The following is a 20,457-nucleotide window of genomic DNA, read 5'->3' as shown; positions in this document are numbered from 1 at the left end:
CAAAAGGAATTAAAATATACTTTTAGAAAAATATATGTTGGTAATTTTGAATGTAGTTATTTATATGTATAATAGTGGCAAATTTGGGGCCTAAATACAAGCAATCGACATGCAACTTTTAATGTCAAAATGGAAGATACAGTGTGTATTGAAACATAAAGAATAGCAACATCTTACTTTAGGGGGGGGGGGGAATATTACATGTGCAATAAAATATATTTGAACAATAAAAAACAAGCATTCTGAGAGTATTGCATAAGCAATACATGTCCTCTACTAGGACCCTATTTTCTCTTTAGGAGTTTGTTTTATAATGTCCTCCACAAAAATATGTTTTTTTTAATATAAAAGTGTTTTTAATTAACGAGGCCGTGTTAAATTCGAGTGTGCATGACTTTGCGCAGTGTTTTTTTTTTTTAATTCCATGCAGTCATTAGTGCGACAGTACACCTTTGGCAAATATTTTGATTTTAATGCAAAATAAACTCTATTTGTAATCCCTACTGGTCGGAAAAGGTGATTTTACGACATAAATAGGGAAAAACGCTGAAATGGCTCTAACGATCACTGTGCAGCATTTTTTTCCCGATTTTAAAAGCAATACATGACGCTGAACAATGACAAATTACTTGCTTGTATGTTCAGGACGTCCATGAATATTATACTAAAAACTGATGACAGAACATCAAAATAAACATGCAGACTTTTAATTCCAAGAAAGAATTATTCTTAAGTAAGTTTTGACTGAAATTTGCCCATTTGAGGACAATATTTCATATAAGGGTCCTAATAATTGTAAAATGAAATTCTAAAGAGAAAATGGGATCCCAGTAAGGGATATGAATTGCTTTTTCAGTAATTTCTGAATACTTTAAAAAATTTTCATGAGTTAAAAAATGACAGTCTGTGGGCTAGAAGTCCTATGACTGTGTCAGGTTTAAGAAAATTACCTTATCGTCAGAAAGATAGAATTTAAAAATAGCAAAGAATAATTTACATGTATTTTCTCAGATCTCGAGCTATATGAACATGGTTATTGCTTCGTTCTCAGTAATCAAGATACATGCAGTTGTTATCTATTGGAGTCTTGCTCCAGACGGTTCTAAATATTAAATCCTGGAAACTTCGTTTTTGATATATTTGTAAGATTTTTTACATAGATGTCTAAAGTTCATTTTTATTTCACTTGTGTACTGTTCATGATACTCTGATGTTAATAGCTTGCATGTCAACATGAAAGCAGGTTGCATTTCGCATGCTGGAAATCACGAGTTGGCGATGTTTGATTATTTCAGATATTTTTTTAAAATCTCGGCTGATTAATAGATCTTACACAGCTGTTACAGGTAAGATAATGATAATCAAAGCTTTTGTTTAGTTTATGTAACGATAAACCTGCTCAGAATATTGTCTTACAGATTCAGTGCGAAAGGAAAAACAAAACACTGTTTCTACAGTAGAAGGTAACAGTATACACTTATTTAATGACTACGAGGTAAACAGTCAAAATGTTGTATATATACTCCTGTTGCCCGAGGCCGAAGGTCGTGGGCATATTGCTGCATAAGGGAAGTTTTGACTGTTTCAGAGTAATTGAATAAGTGTTTTATTACCTAACTTACTATATAATTAATTAAATTGGAATAAAAACACACAAACAATCAATAAAACGTATTCACAACTGTTTATTCACATACTTGTCTATTAATTAGCTGAACACATAATATAAAGATTAAATTAATATTTTTAATTTAAAGTAATACTTAATAAATGAATTGTTTGTGTGTTTTATTTAAATTTGATTAATTATAGAGCAGGTATAAGCAACGCTGATCATGCAAAACGCTTGAATATCACGATGACGCTTTGATAATTTCAGTTCATTTTTCCAGTTCTTCACTGTTTCACGCAAAAACATAAAGTAAACCGTGAAACAGTTCAAAATACCTAATTATAATTTATATAGTAGGTTAGGTAATAAAGTAACGTATCACATGCTATCATTTGTATTTTGTCTGTCAAGTTACATATCAGCGGTGTCGATGTTACACTTTATACTGTGTTTAACGACGAAAGAATTCTCCAGGCTATTATTGATTTTTGTTTGTTTGACTTAAAAAAGAGTTTATAAACGTTGTGTTGTAGAGACCCAAGATGTTTTTTTCTGTTATGTCTACTACGAAAAAAAAATGCATCATTTGAAGGGAACATTTTTCAAAGTGCGACATGGATCTATGTATAAACGTAAACGTTTTAGGCAAAAATGTCTAAAAGGTCCCAAACAGCTACCGGTATGTACAAACGGAAGGTAGGATAAATACATTCAACTTTTTAAAATTCTTAATTGATTGTATATTGTTTAATAATCCTCTCGAGAATTTTTCACCAATTAAGAGACATCACCGTATGAATTCAAATTTAGATTTATAGTCGGCACTCAGGGCCATTGAGCAGTGAGAATTATTTTTCGAAATAAATGTAATGTAATATCCCAAAGACCCATTTATTACTATCACTTCTAATTCCGAGCGCTTGGCGAAGGAAGAGTCACAACTTTTGTTTATTTACGTCTTAGGTTTAACGCGGCGCCGCGAAAGAGAATCGACGCCAGGCCTCCTGATCACCAAGCGATACTTATTTAATAGGCTATCCTTGTTAACCTGAAGTTAATTGTGTAATAAATAACTGTTAAGCTTAAAGTTTTTAAAGGACATAAGAATACAAATTCAATTCAAAACTTTAAAATAAAGATGTCTAAATTGCATTACATTCTATGTAGTTCATTCGTATGATCAACGACTTGAAGCATTTATTACTTTATGTGCTATAATAAATATTTGTGTACAAATCCAGCTGTGGAACGTGGACACCAGTCCTTCGGATGACACCGTTTAAGCAGAGGTTCCGTGTTGCAGTAAATGCTGGTGCTAAAAAATCCGTAACTGTTCGATCGCCCTACGTACCGAGCATAAATGTAAGACATGTTTTTGCAGCTTTCCATCGGCAAGTGTTGACGTCTCCACATTAATTAAAATCTTGAGAGGGACGTTATACATGTAAAACGTACATGTATTTAATTTTGTTTATATTTTCGCCTCTCATTGGTTGATTTCCAAAAAGGAACGCAAAACATTTTGTATAATCTGGTTTGGTATGGGGACACACCCCCATGACGACCAGCTCAATCATCTTATCCATGCAATCCCCACATTTCCAGTCCTCGGAATCCATGGAAAATTCAAGATTTAATAACTGTATCTTTAACTTCAAACACTTACTCGATCTTACCTCATGTAAACACACAACATGACTGCTAGATCTTATGTTTCAGTTATTACCTCCCCTCGCTTTACATCACTTCCGTTACTAAGGTTGTACAAGTTTAGCTTTTTAAAAAAGCTTGGAGAGTCAGCCAGTGGATTTTTCTTTTCTGTGATAATGTTTTAAAGAATCATAGAGAACTGAAACAAGAGGCCTAAGTGCCTTGAATCGCTCTTCTGATAAATTTTGCAATCTATCACTTCTATTTGAACCCTCTAACCCTGAGTATCTTAAGACCCAAGTTGCATTAACTGACAAAGTTTGATGATTCTAAGCCAATTAGGACTGAAAATATTTTTAATAATAAAGATATAAAAAGCCATAAGTACATCACAGTGACCTTTATTAAGATTGTAGTTTTCTGAAGACTCAAGATGCATTAATAAACAAAGATTGAAGATTCTAAGCCAATAAGTATTTGAGATTTTTAAAATTAGGTCACCGTGACCTACTTTTTTGTCTACATTTTATGAAATTGTACCCAAGATACATCAACTAAAAAGTTTGATGATTCTTAGCCAATAAGACCTTGAGATATTCAAAAGTACGTCACCATGACCTATTTTTTGGTCGCCTATCTCTAAAAACCAAAGATGCATCAACAAACAAAGTTAAACTAGTTAGTACCGTAGATACTTAAATAAAGCCTTAAATGTCAAAAATAAGGTCACCGTGACCTACTTTTTTGACATCATTCTCTTAAAACCAAAGATGCATCAACTTACAAAGTATGATGATTCTAAGCCAATAAATACTGTAGATACTTAAATGAAGCCATAAAATGTTTAAAGTAGGTCACCGTGACCTACTTGTTTGGTTGTCATTCTCCGAAAACCTAAGACGCATCAAGTCACAAAGTTTGATGATTCTAAGCCAATAAAAACCTAAGATACTAAAATATAGCCTTTAAATGTCGAAAGTATTTCAAAGTGACCTACTATTTGGACATCATTCTCCGAAAACCCAAGATTCATCAACTTTCAAAGTTTGATGATTCTAAGCCAATAAGTACTGTAGATACTTAAATAAAGCAATAAAAATTTTTAAGTAGGTCACCGTGACCTACTTTTTGGTCGTCACTCTCCGAAAACCCAAGACGCATCAACTCACAAAGTTTGATGATTCTAAGCCAATAAATACCTAAGATACTAAAATATGGCCATAAAATGTTGAATCTAGGTCACCGTGACCTTTCTTTTGGTCGACATTTTTTAAAGTCACAAGATGCATCTGCTGACCAAGTTTAATGATCCTAGGTCTGAAGGTAATCAAAATATGCCTTTTAAACAATTCATAAACAAATGCCTGCAAAATTTAAAAAATAGGTCACAGTGACCTATTTTTTCATAAATATGTTTTAAGGTCCCAAGATGCATCAATTTACAAGATTTGATGATTCTAAACCTCTCAGTGTCTGAAATAATTGGATTAAATGTTTTAAAAAGAATTAGTCATAAAGTTTAAAAAGTAGGTCATGGTGACCTACCTTTAAGGTGACATTGTACAAGAAACCAAGATGCAAAATTGACAAAGTTTGATGATCATAGGCCTTAAAGTGCCCGTAATATGCCTTCAAATCAATTCGAAAACAAATGCTTACAAAATTTAAAAAGTAGGTCACTAGACTTACTTTTTCATAAATATGTTATAAAATCCCAAGATGCATCAATTTACAAGATTTGATGATTCAAAACTTCTCAGTGTTTGAAATAATTGGATTAAATGTTTTAAAAAGAATTAGTAATAAAGTTCAAAACGTAGGTCACGGTGACCTACTTTTAAACTGACGTTGTTCAAGGACCCAACATGCATCAATTGACAAAGTTTGATGATCATAGGCCATAAAGTGCCTGAAATATGCCTTGAAATCAATTCGAAAACAAATGCTTACAAAATTTAAAAAGTAGGTCACCATGACCTACTTTTGAGTTAACATGATGTGATGTCTTGAGATGCATCAACTTACAAGATTTGATGATCCTAGTAAGCAAAATATAAGCATTTTTATTATTTGTAAATTTAGGTCAACTTTGAAGTGACCATGAGACCACGCCCTTTGCCCCAGGGTCATGCCTTGAACAATTCATAATCTTCAACATATCCTGATCCTTGTATGTAAGTTTGGTGAAAATCTGCCTGGTGGTTCTGGAGAAGAAGATTTTTTAGCAACCAGTACTTTTGGTTTTGTTTTCCTGATTATCTCCCCATGTTTTAGGGTCACAACCCTTATTTCAGTATAAATAGTAGCCCTTGGGCCAATGATCCCCTGTAACAAATTTGACAGTGATTGGCCAAGGGGTTTTTCAGTTATGGCCCATTTTCTAAAAAGTTAACGCACACCGCACACCGCACGACGCACACAGCACACCGCACAAATGGCCATAGCATTAGCTCTTTGAGCCTTTGGCTCAGAAGAGCTAAAAATGCTTTCATCAAAATTTTAATCAGTAGCAGAGTTGGGCACTAAAATTAATACATTGTCTTAATAATTTTTTCTGCATAGAAACTAGGGATGTCAACGAGTACCCGGTTAACCGGGTACTCGATCGAACGTCCGAGTATCGAATACTAACATCAGTACTCTGTTACTCGGATGTATATTTTTGAATATTTCTTAGCTTATTTATTAATGCATTAAACAATCTGTTTTAAAACGAAAAAATACTCATTGCACTTGTACATATAGTAATTAGGGTTTCCTACTCCTCTAAATGACCGTTATCGCCCGTGGCAGTGTTTATACAGTAATTATCGTGACCAAGCGCCTGTTACCTGGCTTTTCTCACCTTTGGCTGTCTTCTACCCTTATTTTTGATTAACTTTAATTATTTGTTTTCACTGAACATTGTTTAAAGTCTATTATGATTTAATAAATTTGACAATCTTGTTAATTCTGCGAGAAGTCTTTTAAAAATTCTCTGGAAAAGAGATAGATGATATTGCCCGCGCGATTGTTGATATGGTTGTGTTTGATTACCTGCCAATACAAATGGTTGAAGCCAATGCAAAGGCTTAAAAAACTTATGTCCATCATTGCACCAAACTTCAAAATACCGCCCCACAATACTAGAAAATCTATGTCCAAAAAGTGTACTAAAACCGTAAATCCGCTCTGTTAGGCGAACTTGATCAAGTTCAAGTTAAACTGTACGACTGATACCTGGACGTCAAACGCAACAAAGAGTTACATTACAATATACGGAGCAGATTGATTTTTGAAACAAAAAATCTGTGAACTACTTATGATTTTATTTCTTGTGTTTTTCTGATGAATAAATTGAACATAAACGATGTTACATTAAATTTCATCGGGCACGAAGTGCTCATCGTCGTTACAACAGAAATACACTAACGAGTAAACCTCCTATCAAAGCATGTGGTTTATTTCTACAAGAGTTTACAATGTTTACTTGTTCATATTTATTTACACTTTGACCGAGTACCCGGGTACTCGATCGGAAAAAACGTCCGAGTAACCGAGTATTAAAAATTGACCGATTTGACATCCCTAATAGAAACAGAAGTGTTTGTGCATGCAGATTCTTGCATTTTTTGTCTCAAAATCAAAAGAACAGAAAGTATGTATAACCATTTAATTTCCAATTCACGTAAAATTAATCACAGAAGTTATAAACCTACAATCTCATTATCAGATCTGTAATGTTTTTACAAAGTACAAATACATGTAATAAATGATTGAGTTCGCTTAGGTTTCCTTCCTAAGAATCACGTTTATAATATGAATCAAACAAACTTCAACAACAATCATGGCACTATAATGAGAAACTGACTAAAATTCACTATGTGTATATATTTTTTCCTCGGTCCTATCTTATTAAATGATTAGCAAACAAATATGAACTTAACGACAACGAATTATAAGAAAAGAATCAACCACAATTGAATCACTAACGATCAAGCAAATTAAATATGAAGTTATAACACTGTATTTGCAGCGCAGACTGAGTGGTATAACCAACAATTCTGTTGTTTTCCGACACAGTCTGCAACTACCTAAAACACACCCTAATAATCACAAAGTAACATTAACATATTAAGACACACAAACACAAGCTAAAGTCACCAAGACACCATAGCTATCAACAGGACACGACTTTTGGTAAGACACAAGCTAAAAGTCACTGAGACACCATAGCTAGTCACAAAGACACTATAGGGAACTGGGTCCCTGGGCTGAGTGGTCTAACTAACAATTCTGTTGTTTCCCGACACATGTGCAGTCCAGGTACCCTTCCAAAGTCACCTAACTCCGACAGCGAGTTACACCAAAAAAAAAAAAAAAAAAAAAACGAAGCAAGATTGATCCCTGTATTTATGCTATTTTTCCTATGCCTAATAGCTACTCATTGGTTAATAAATTCTAATGATTTGGTTGGCTAAAATATCAACTCTGATTGGCTACACATAATATGATTTGATTGGGAGATTTAAAACCTATTTCAATCCACTTAACTAAATCTGATTCGTTACAGATCTATAAGATTTTAGGAGGAGGGGGATATATGAACATTATGCCATTTTTGACAAAACGGAGCCCAATAAGCTTCACTATCATCCTTGCTGGAGTTTATCATGCCGCCGGTTGATCACTCTTGGCTATGTGTTTAGAAAAGAGAAACACCCTTGTCCCTGCGATACTTAAACAGCCATACTGAGCCTTCGTTTGAGAATTCAAATAAAGGATTATTGAAATACCTAGTACATTTTCTTGTACATTTTAGAATAAAAAAAATAAACATTTATTGTTCATTCAAACAGGTAAAATGAAACTTTGACGGTATAGCCTAGAAGCTTTTTTTTTTAAATTTATTATAACTACCGTCATTTGACTTACCGGTACTTTTAACTAGCTGAATTTTGGCTTAAAATTGTTTTATAAAAAGTAAGATTGAAATAAAGCAAACATTACTAAGACCTACAAATTCATTTATCAAACCTCTTATAATACAATAAACCTAATATATTTTACGGTGTGACTGTTGGGGCGAGCGCAGTTGTACTACTAGTATCAAAAACACTTGAGATCATGTGCAGCCACTTCGAACGTCAAGCCGCACGAGATATCTCGACTAGCTGTGACGTCATACGACGTCCCAAAGCTCGTCGGAGCTTACGGAGACAGCCGAGCGTCTGTTTGAAACTATAGAACAAGTGCAATTTTTGTCAAAAAAACATTGCAGAGTTATTTCTTGTTTCTTTGAAAGATTTCTACGAACTGAAAGTCTGATATATGCTTTACGTTATTTTTTATTTTTATATCCGGCAATATTCGCGCAAAGGACATTGGGTAGTGCGGGAATTCTGGGAATGTTGCTCAGAGAAATTTGGCTGAAGTATGTACAAATTTCAATCCGAATTTTCTCTATTCTTACACGTTAGTCTATTGAGCTCGCTTCGCGACGCTCGCTGCGCTCGCTATTAATTTATAAATATGATTGCCACAACCTAGATTATCAGGTCACAGTTTATGAAAAACAAGCCAATTTACGGATAAAAAGGTATGCGCAGAATGGGGGGGGGGTCCAGGGCGGGGCCATAGGGAGTTATGGTTTATGACATTTAATTGCAAAAACTCAAAACCTTCTTGAGATATTGACTGGAATGAAAGTTTTACACAGAGTCACACAGAAGTAATATGTTCTACGGTGCGACCGTTGGGGCGAGCGCAGTTTATATTTACTTTCGAAATAATTTACACAACTTTAACTTGCACTGCCTAACCTCAGTTCATCAAAAAAGAAGAAAAATCACTTCCAAGGCATCGGGATCGAGATTCCAAACTTTTCGAAAGTTTCCGACAAAATCGGAAATACCCGAGCCGTTAAAGGACGAAAGTATGACGTCAAATAAAAAGTCCTTTTGAGTTAGAACGCAAACGATAGTTTTGTGGCATGGAGATTGCATTAAATCGTTGTATGTAATTTTTTTCAAGTAAGTTGTTGCTATGTTTTAGCCACCATGTTGCTATGCACCGCAAAGGACTATTGGGATTGAAGAATGTTTTCACGTGGACTCATAAAAATTTCTTGGATCAATGTGCAGATTTCAACCCGAATTTCCTCCGTTCGTACACGATAGTCTATTGAGCTCGCTACGCGAGCGGCGCTTCGCGCCGCCTCGCTGCGCTCGCTATGAATTTATATGACACTGACGTTTGAGCCTAAAAATAAACAGGGGTGTTCCTTACGCCATATATATGGCCATATGGAGTTGTGGTATAAAATTTCATTGCAAAAGCTCAATGGCTTACAGAGATATCGCGCGAAAACAATTGTTTAAACATACAAAATTTCTAAATTTAATACCTTGACCTTTGGCCTCAAAATTAAGAGGGTCTTCCAAAGGCCATTTAAGGTGTAAAAAGTTGTGTAAAATTTCACTGCAATGCCTGGAAGACTTCACGCAATATTGCCGGGAAGTGAAAGTGTTACAGTCAGACAGAACTATAGATGGACGGACAGACAGACTGAAATTGATATTCTCTAATTTTAGCGGGGGCAACAAACGAGCAAGCTTAGCCAGTTGTGTTTTCTTTCCGAAGTATCTGTTGTATGACTAAACAAGTCTGTCCACTATTTAGCATCGGGATCGAAATAATTTGTAGTGAAAACGAAAGTAAATGCAGTAAAAACTGAAAAGCTAAAGCTAAAAATGTGTAAAAAAAAAACCAATGTTTGTGCTGTAGATTTAAATACATAAGTAAAAATATTTTCAATATATTTTATAAAAGAGCTTCAATTTACGCGTCAAACACTAAATTCGTCCAACAGTAGCAACTGTATGTTTCGCTGCGTAGAACACATGATCATGTGCGAACCAGTTAAATTACTGCGAACCAGTTAACTGTTTGAAACCTTCTTTACAAAAATAATCATCGGGAAAATCCTTTCTGAGTTAAATTTACAGATTACTATTGGTTTACAATCTATATTGATTTTACTGAAAATTAGCAGGCGTGATTTACTGCAGAACCACTCCCAGAATTCCAGGTCACGCAAGTGCATTGGAAGTTCTTCTTACCATAACTCACAGGAGTCTGAATTTTTAATCGTCAAAAAAAAAAAAAAAAAAAAAAAAAAATTCCGGATAAAAATTTTCCTACTCTTAACTAAAAAAACCCAGGATGGCAACGTGTTTTGGGGGGACCCACCTAAACAAATAGATCTGGGCTTGGTCTGAAACAAGTCGCAACTAATTTAGTATCCGGAGTGTTTGTTCTATTTATTCAAGTTAAGAAATCAAATCTGCTTGACGACTACGGGCTGTTCATGGCCTGTTTTCCAGTTTGACAGCTCATCCTGGACTCCATGCCACTAAACCGGAAGTGAACTCCGAGGTGAATATATGACGTAATTAAAGAAAAGAACAAAAAATGCATGTAAAACTCCATGTACAATTTTATGTTACCATACGTGATCAATAAAAAGATATATTTTTCATACAAAATAATGCTTTATAAGGGCGCTTAGTCTAACTGTTTGGCTCTTCGTCGACATGGCTTTTCAGTGATTTAAATTTGGCGCTTGTAAAAACTGAATTATCTGTCCTTGGTACACATCATCGTACAAGTAAGAAAAAGAATAAATAACTTTTTAAAGTTCTCTTAAGTATATTTAAAATAACTGAATAAAATTACGTTGAACAATAATTCATTTTATTTCATTTGAACAAGTTTTCATAAACGTCAAATATACACTGCGAGATTCTCTTCCGGTTTAGAGGCATGGAGTCCAGGATGAGCTGTCAAAGTGGAAAAGGGGCTAGGAACGGCCCGTAGTCGTCAAGCAGATTGAATTTTTCACACTAAATGAATAACAAAAACGCTCCGAAAACTAAATTAGTCGCGAGATTTTTCTGGCCAAGCCCAGATCTATTTGTTTAGGTGGGTCACCCCAAAACACAATGCCATCCTGGGGTTTTTTTAGTGAAGGGTCGGAAAAAAAATTTCCGGATTTTTTTTTTTTTGACGATAAAAACTTCAGACTCCTGTGCATAACTAGTCAGCCCGCAGGCTGACTAATTATATATTGCGCGGTAAATTTGAACTTGTAAAAAGAAACACAATTTTACATCCAAAGTTGTTAAATTATTTTAAAATTAAATCATAAGGAATGACTCTAATTCTTGGCAAAATTATCGAGTTTAATCTGGTTTGGGTCAGTTTACGCTTTTTTTAAAATCTGCTTCGCGTATTATAAAGCGTAAACTGACCCAAACCAGATTATACTCGATAATTTGGCCAAGAAGTAGAGTCATTCCTTTAATTAATCAATTAATCTTTTACAATGTTCATTTCTTTTTTCCTTTTATCTAATTATAGATAGTGCAAAAACCAACAAAACTGAAAAGATTATACTGGTGACATTAGTTCCAATTGCCTGGGTCTTGTTCGTGTTCTTTCTCATCTTTTGTGTAAGAAGGATGTGGTATACATGCAAAAAGCTTTGCTGCAAGAGAAGGCACTCCATCGACTCAAAACGTAATCGAAATTTAGACATCATCTGCGACAAGGAGTATAAATTTAAATCCACTAAAACGTATTCCCGTTATTTCTTATGATCACGATTTCCTCTAATCATTTTATGAACGACACTCAACAAGCCATATGAACAGATTTCTTAAACCATGGCCGTTCCATCAATTTTGTCTGCGATACAATATATAACATATTGAATTTTATATTCTACTCTCATAAAGACTACACTGTTTGCTGGTGCGGAGCTTCAAATTTTCACCTCTACTCGGCACTGTAGGCCATCGAGCACTGAGGGGATCTTTTTTGTGCCAACACCTACAATGTATTGCAACACAGGACCTCGGTTGATAGGTCTCATTTGAAGGACCAGTTTTCATGTCTAACATGGAATCAAAACTGCGACATAAGAATTGACTCCCTACGCCTCCCTACGCCTGTGCTACTGTATATATTTTGTACTTTTAAACTGCATTTAGCTTGAAGTACCAGTATACAGAAATAACAATCAATAGTCATGCTCATTTAAGTTCAAACGTAAACAATACACAATTCTAGCAGAGTAAACACGGTCCTCTAAATTACATATGAGGTGTGATCAGAGGACCCTGTTGACCGGACACACCTGCCGTGTGTTCCTTGTCATAATTGGGGAAAAAAAAGAACAATTTTTGGACAATATTAATTTAACTTGTATTTAATGCCCTAACAATTAGTATAATGAACTTCAGTCAGCATTAAACTTAAAAAGTAATTGTATTTGCTGACAAGATCATTGTATCTACTATACACTGTAGAACTAAGTCTTATGAAATGATGACCTTCAGAGTTGGAATAAGACTTGTAAACACATTTTCTTGTTTCATCGTTGCAATACTTTGTTACATACTGATTCTAATGATCATTTTTCTATCTTTTACAGAGAATCAGAACATACCTGTACCTGTATCAGGTTTACCTATCTATGCAATCAGTGAAAACGACATTATCACACCGAGAGATACACATGATACTTACGACTGCAGACTTTAGGCCATATCATTGTAATTATGACTCATTTTATGAACATCTACTATCTGGATTTGATTTGTTAATGTTTCTTGAAATAAATTCCAGTATTCAGCCTGAACATATATTTTTAATCAGTCCCGACTTCATTTAAATGGAAGTTAAAATACATGATTGTATTACCAAAATCAAATGTAAAGCTAACTGATAAAACACAATTGGTAATATCTTAATATTCTTAATTACATTGTTTAACTCGAACTATAAACAAATTTGACAGTCACTTATATCTTCTTTCTGTACAATAAAGTCTATTTTTGTGTATTTGACATCAGATTATGATTTTAAAGGTAGGAAATTAAATTTTGAACGAATTTTCAAGAATTGTATTTTCAATACATGTACTTAAAACACAAGTATTATAAAAACATATTGTCCACGAATTTCAATGAGGCACCGAAATGCAGAAATCACTGTGTTTACGAACCGTATTCTAATCACACAAGTCATATAGATTATCTAGAGCAGGTACAGCAAGGGCACGGTCAGGTTTGCATAACAGGGAAAAATGCAAACAGAATTTATTGTAAATGTATAGGTTTGCATTTATGTTATTACATATTTTTAAATCATGATCCCTAACGATACAAATAGATAAACAGACATTAGAACATATTTTTTAAAGTAATTTAATGTTCTTTTGTGACATTTTTTTAATTTTTGATTTTAAGAGATACATGTAACTCTTTGATAAGAATCGATCTCTTGATATGAAAGGAAAATAATAAATTCTTCAATATAGTATCATGTCACTAATTACTTTTGAATACATTGTATATTGATAATTTTGTCACAGTCCAGAGAATTCTTTTTTTTCCAATGGTGATTGTGTTAATTTTTTTTAAGTCTTCTGTAATTGTGACTAAGTTCAAAAGAAACCATCTAAATATTCTTATCTATTGATGGCAATTCTTGTGAATATCTTTAACAGTTATACAGAAGATGTCAAAGAACGCAGTAAATTCACCAGATTTGTATCCATTAAGTTAAATTCGGTTTTGTTTACCTTAAACGGAACCCAATTGCATCATCTCAGGTCTTTCCGTCAGAGGTCGAAAAAAAAAACAACTTCCAATGTATTAACATCACCGATTGTTAAAAATTTACACAATTTCTGCTTATTCAAATATAGGATAGAAGGAATAAGAAGTCCCTTCTACAGTATATCTTAGGTAATATCATTTCATTGAATAAAGTTTAACTCCATATTCCACGAAGGAAAGGTCTCAATTTATTTATTTTAAAGATCGTGAAAAAGAGGGGTTGTCATGGCGTCTTCCATATAAATTCCAGGTAGTTTTTCTGCTAGTAAAAAAGGCCCGAGAAGTTGCGATTGAAACGGAACCATCAACCGAGAGCTCTGTCGGTAGAGCGCTCGCTTTGCGATTGCCATAACAAATCAAAGTACTGAAAGAACTGGGAAGCGCTAAGCATTGTTCAACTAAACCCGCCTCTTGATAGATAGTTAGATAGATAGATATTTATTTGGTATACTACACATACGTTGCAATATTTTTGAAAGACATGAATTTATATATATGATTCAAATAAGATTATATTTGTATACCAAGGATAACCCATGAAAGCCAATGGCTTATTTCCAATGGGATCCTTATACTCATACATGTATATTAATTGGATGTTAAATAATATAAGCAGATAAATATAAAATTAAAATACTATAACTAAGATATGGGATCAAGTTGACAACACAGAGATCCTTAAAAATGAAGTGCATTATGAATGTATACCAAATATGCACATGATTGTAATTGGAGTCTTATTGATTGCCTTGACTGCTATACGTTAAATAAAACCGAGTGTAAGTTTTGTTACTTAAATAAAGTGAAAAAAAAATAACAAAGTGTTGCATAAAACTCTGCATTAGCTGGAAAGTTTTCTTTGTTGTTGTTTTCTTTGGGGGGGGGGGGTGAAAAATTTTGAATACAAAAAAAATGTTGCTGATATCCTTCTCTTAAAGTAGAGAACACAAAACCTTTGAATGAAAATTTGGAACAATGTATAATTCTACTCTCAAGAATATGAAGGATATTTTTCGTACTAAAATTCAAAATTGGCTGTCGGCGACTTTATTGTTATCATCGGCCGCAGGGATGATCCGTCTATTGAGTTATTATTTTTTATTTGTTCCATCTTTAATGATAAAATATATTAGGATTATGAATTAGCGATTTTTAAAATAGCATAATATTTTGTTTGAACTGTTTTAAGCATATTTTAATATTTAATCCTCCTCATAAATATTTATAAAGTTAAAATTTATATAAATAAGGTTTTACAAAATAAAAATTCCTAGCATATGACCCTGTAATATATACACACAATCATTAGAAGACTTATTTTCTGAGTATATAAATAATGAATTGAACTTTTAAATTTTGTTTTGAATATGCTACATTTGAATAATATGATAATAATATTTTTAATATTTCACATTTATTGTGATACCAATCCAGCCTCGCACAACATATTGCTACCATCATGTAACAAAAATCCCCGAAGATTTTATAATTGTGGACACGCCCCCTTCGATATATTCAACCCCAGGGCTTGTTTAACATTTTTTAAACAAATTATATCTATTACTCTTATTCATCATTTGTACAATATGAAGGGGGATTCCTGTCCACAAGTACCCGTTATCCTTCATCTCTGACACTCTCACATATGAATTATAATTTATTTTTACCTAAATTTAAAAAAAAAAAAGCTTGGCCATGCATTCTGTTTCTCGTGTTATATTTGAAGCAGAATTGACAATATTTCTTTTTAAAATAAAAATGTTAGTTAAATCACATACTCTTCTATTTAGAAAAAAAATATATCACATTGAAATTCGTTCGTATTTTTCTTGAACTCATTTCGGCGAAAATACTTTTTAAAAAAATATTCAGTTTTTTAACACCCAATCGTTCAGTGAAATGGATTTTTTTTGCATCAAAATATTTTGTTACAGATAAAAACTACAAAACAAGTATAGACTTTATATAAATGCGTTCAAGTTTGTACTGCTAAAAGATAATTTGATGCTGTGAAATCATTATAATTGATTGCCTTCTGTGTAATGCGGTTTGTTCCCATCTTGCCTTAGCTGTAAAATTTAGCATTCACATTTCGCCTTAGAAAGCTCTCAGGTGAAATAATGTGATGAAGATTGAATATATATTTAGCATCAAGTATTTTTGGGTATTACATTTTTCATTTCATTCACTGTATTCATAAATTCCAATTAACTGTTAAATTCAATCTAAAATATTTTATCATTTAAATTTTTATATCAACCCAATTATATTAACAAATGCTAAAATTCCCATTTCGCCTTAGTACTTTTTTTAAAAAACTTTTTCTTACCTGGATTTCACAGTAAAGGCGAAATGGGAACACACCTGTAATGCAAGTGTGATAATAAAAATCCTCGTTTGTATAAAATTTACATTGTTTGAAATAAAGGCTTATGTAGAAGAGGGCGTGAAAAATTATGTAGCGAACTACAAAATGTAGATACAAATTAGATATAGAAGCTAGTTTAATAAATATTTTTTTTATGGAATTATGCTTCTAAAAGATTTAATTCCAATTTGAATTTTTAATACTCATTGATATTTTGAGCTTAATGAGATTTATATACATGTGCGCATAAATCTTTTTTTGGTACTTGTATTATATAAACATGTATGGTCATTAGTTTTTCGAATTACCACTACAGAGATTACATGTACATTTGTGACATAATGAGTGTTTGCCAGCATACTTATTAATACGCACCATATTGTTAAGAGATAAGAACCGCGCGCCCCTTATCCCCTACCGCAGGATTTCCGTACATATTAATATCGACTGTACTCATTAACGCCTATTATGATAACTCCTTCACTAAAGTAGCGGACAGTGGGTCGGGAATTGTTAGACGGCTCAGTTGAGTTACATAACTTGCTCAGCGGCGCTGTATTATGTATCACTCCGCGTAATATAGTTCGTCATTTTGAGAATATACAACATTAAAATATATAATTTATATATAATCAACCATATTAGACCAAGGAGATAAATTAGGTCAACAATAGTAGCCCTTGCAAAGGCATTATAGAACCCATTTGTTTACATAATTATCATTATTAATGGAGGGCGGGTCAGGGGTGCGTTCAAGATCTTAGTGCTAGATGGATATTAGGTACAGATACGAAATTTGAATAAGAATAGCAGCCACGTAAATAATATAGATAATAAATATTTATGCTAAGTTTGAAATCCTATAATCCTACTTGGATAACACTTTGCATCATGCGACATGCTGTATATACCGGTATACTAACTGAAGGAATGTTCTATATCTAATCGTAAAGTCTCGTGACACACATTCAATTTTTGCAAACATCAGTTATGGATGTAATAATTGTATAATAGAATTAATTTTAACATCTTAACCAGCTGTCTTTTCAAAACAACTGGGTATGTAGAATATATTAAACTACGTGTAAGTTTACTAGGAACTATGGTATTGAGTGCAGCCATGACATATGCCGTCGGTAGATGGCGTTAAATAAAAGATCGTGAAAATCTGAAGACACCCTATTAATCGCTTGCGCATGCGCGCTTAGCGCTTAAAAATACTCTTAATTATAATGAATTTCCTTGCTCTATTTAAAACTACGTACATGTACACATGTATAGTGTACATATATGTACATATTTAAGTGCGGTATCTTTAAGGTTAAATTGCAAGTATGTGTGTGGAGGAGGGGGAGTAATCAAATAAATAAAATATTTTTATCTGCTGGCTTTTGATTAATCATATTAATAAACAAACATCTACAGGTAGTGCAGATAATTCAAGTACGTTTTTTAGGCCAGCAATGGTAGTAAGAATATATAAATTTCTGTTTTTCTTCTGGAGATCAGTGTAGATACAATTAAACTTAATAGTATACACGATTTTCTAAGAATCGCAATAGATTGGACTTATGTGTGATATAAAATTTATAATTGTAGAGAAAGTTCTTCCTTTCAAGAATAGAAAAAAGAATTATAAAAATGTACCAACCTTCCGTCGAAATGACAACTTGATTATGACGCAATAAAAGATTGAAGTTTTTCATTAAGTGATTTATCGCAAAAAAAATTCACAATCTTCTTTGAAGAACAGTGGACGTGTATGTATGTTATTTTATTGATCAATAGACCAACATCCAGATATATTGGGGGCGATTTTAGGATTGGGAAGGGGAAGATAATTTGAAAAAAAAAAATGATTTGTACAACTGTACTCGTATTTTATATAAATTTCAGAAATAAAATCCAAAATCCAAAATTAACTCAATAATACTTAGAATAAAACTCAATAAAGTTATTTCTCCTTATATGTAGGCACTTGCATATGTAAAAATAACAAGATTAACATTGGATTTATTAATGGAAATCTTTAAAAGCATTAAGTAGACCAAAGGCTACTTAAAAAACTGATGTGATTCATTGACCTTTCATTTTACTGTTGAAGTTAAAGCATTAAATCTATAATTCCATGCAGAGATTTCAATATAAGAAAAACCTATTTCCATTTCGAAATGCAAATCGCCAGCTTTATTAAAAGACGTAAAAGCTCTGCAGGTTTCATAATGTCACTGTAAGTGACGGGCACTAAAATGACTTTGAAATATTATTTCAATGTGCTATTGCTAATTTATTTTCTAACTCCTAATGGTTCTGTTGCAACAAGTCGACTTCAACTTTTCAAGGATGTTTTAGATAATCATGATGCCCGTGTTGCTCCATTTGATACAACAGCAGAAGCTATTCCGCTGACGGTTCATATAAATCTTATGTCCATTCGTGGAGTAAGTGAAAGGGAACAAACGTTCTCCACATCTATGTGGTTGACTCTGGGATGGATGGATCATCGACTAAGTTGGAATCCTTCTTCATACAAAGGTATAACCTCTATCATTGCAAATTCCAAAAACGTATGGTCTCCGAGTTCTGTCTGCATTTACAATGAAGTCAAAAGTGAAAAATGTTTAACTGAAGACAATCCAGTTACCATCATGAATATAGGTTGGGTTGCATATACTACAACCCGTGAAAGTGTTACACAGTGCACATTAAATATCAGAAAGTATCCCTTTGACTCGCATGTGTGCTCAATATATATTGGAAATCTATTTGAAGTTTCAGAGTTTCTACTTCCTCAAGAACAATATTCAACGATCAGTCTAACTCACTACGAGAAAAATGAAGAGTGGGATATTACAAATTCTTTTTCAAGCCTTCATCAAACATATGATGCATCTCTCAACTTAACCCTAAAACAACTTCATTTCCATGTGGAGATTAAACGAAGATACACTAATGTGATTCTTTCTGATTTGCTTCCAATAATTCTGTTATCTGTTCTTAATATCTTCTGCTTTTTGCTGCCTATTGAATCAGGAGAAAAGATGGGGACTTCAATGGCGATATTTCTGACGTTTGCAGTGTTTTTAACGATAATTAATGAATCGATGCCGAAGTCAGACGACACTCCTTACTTCTCGGCTTACCTGCTTACCCAGGTCCTAGTAAGTGGGATAACGGTGGTACTAGAGAGCATTGTCCTCCATGTTCATTTCCAATCCTCTGAAGATACATCAGATAACAAAGTTGTCCCCCTTGATGTGGATGAAAAAGTGGATGAAAAGGAGACAAAACGGAGAGTTTGCAAATTTTTAAAAATCGATGCAAAGAAACTTGACAGAATATTTATGATATCTATTGTTATAATAAATGTAGTTTCGTTAATTTATTTTTTGGTGCAATGTCAGTAACTTTTTACACGTTCATCCTCAATTAAAACTATTTAAAAGTTATGCTTCTTGTAGAGTGATTATATATGTTAAAAATTTATATGAAGGTTAAGTCCGACAGTTTATTTTAAATGAAGGGATTATCAATCAATCGCTGGGTTTAAGCAAAGAACATTCTTAGAGAATGGATATTTAAATAAAACGTTTTTGATATATTTAAACCCATGACTGCGTAAGACACACATACCCAGTTTGTTTTCAGATAAATTAAAAAGGTTTATCGTTCATTCTACAAAGAATATTGCAAAATAACCACAAGCAAATAGCATTTAATTATTCCCCTCTTTTCCCCCTTGCAATTGAGAGCAATACATATAGCATGTAAGGAGTATTATTCTTCGTTACTCTCTATGGATAAATAATCCTAAACGGAATAAAATATGTAAAAGACTTGTGTTGATTTAATAGAATCATTCATTACTACGAGTGTGGGATAGTGAAATTCCACCGAGGGGACAAGATTCACAGTCTAGGACGAGGCTTTGCCGAGTCCTAGACCGTGAATCTTGGCCCCGAGGTGGAATTTCACTATTCCCACACGAGTATGTAATGAATGATTATTTTTCTCGCATTATTTTATCCAAAATAACGGCCTGTCAATGACGTCGCCATGATGGGCCTAAAAAAATATTTTTAATTTTCCATCTAATTAAAAATCTGAATACACCATCGGAGAGAACGTACCTGAAAATGGTTTACACGTAGTGTAAACTGATA

General features: G+C 33.3%; 1 protein-coding gene across 1 annotated transcript; it reads left to right on the top strand.

Moving 5' to 3' along the window:
• The first annotated feature begins 18,543 nt into the window (after window positions 1–18,543).
• LOC134267504 (neuronal acetylcholine receptor subunit alpha-7-like) lies at window positions 18,544–19,701 on the top strand. Its single transcript, XM_062749702.1, has one exon. The coding sequence runs from the start codon at window positions 18,544–18,546 to the stop codon at window positions 19,699–19,701; it is 1,158 nt and encodes a 385-aa protein (XP_062605686.1).
• The last annotated feature ends 756 nt before the right edge of the window (window positions 19,702–20,457 follow it).

The sequence above is a fragment of the Saccostrea cucullata genome, unplaced genomic scaffold, assembly GCF_032062105.1.
Source record: "Saccostrea cucullata isolate Sc308-1 unplaced genomic scaffold, CSIRO_AGI_Scuc_v1 ctg1643, whole genome shotgun sequence".
Lineage (NCBI taxonomy): Eukaryota > Metazoa > Mollusca > Bivalvia > Ostreida > Ostreidae > Saccostrea > Saccostrea cuccullata.
The sequence above is the reverse complement of the archived record's forward strand: the minus strand, read 5'-3'. Positions and strand labels throughout refer to the sequence as shown.

What these genes read in the sequence shown, in the direction of transcription:
- LOC134267504 (XM_062749702.1), top strand. Translation starts at nt 18,544, where the DNA reads ATGACTTTGAAATATTATTTCAATGTGCTATTGCTAATTTATTTTCTA.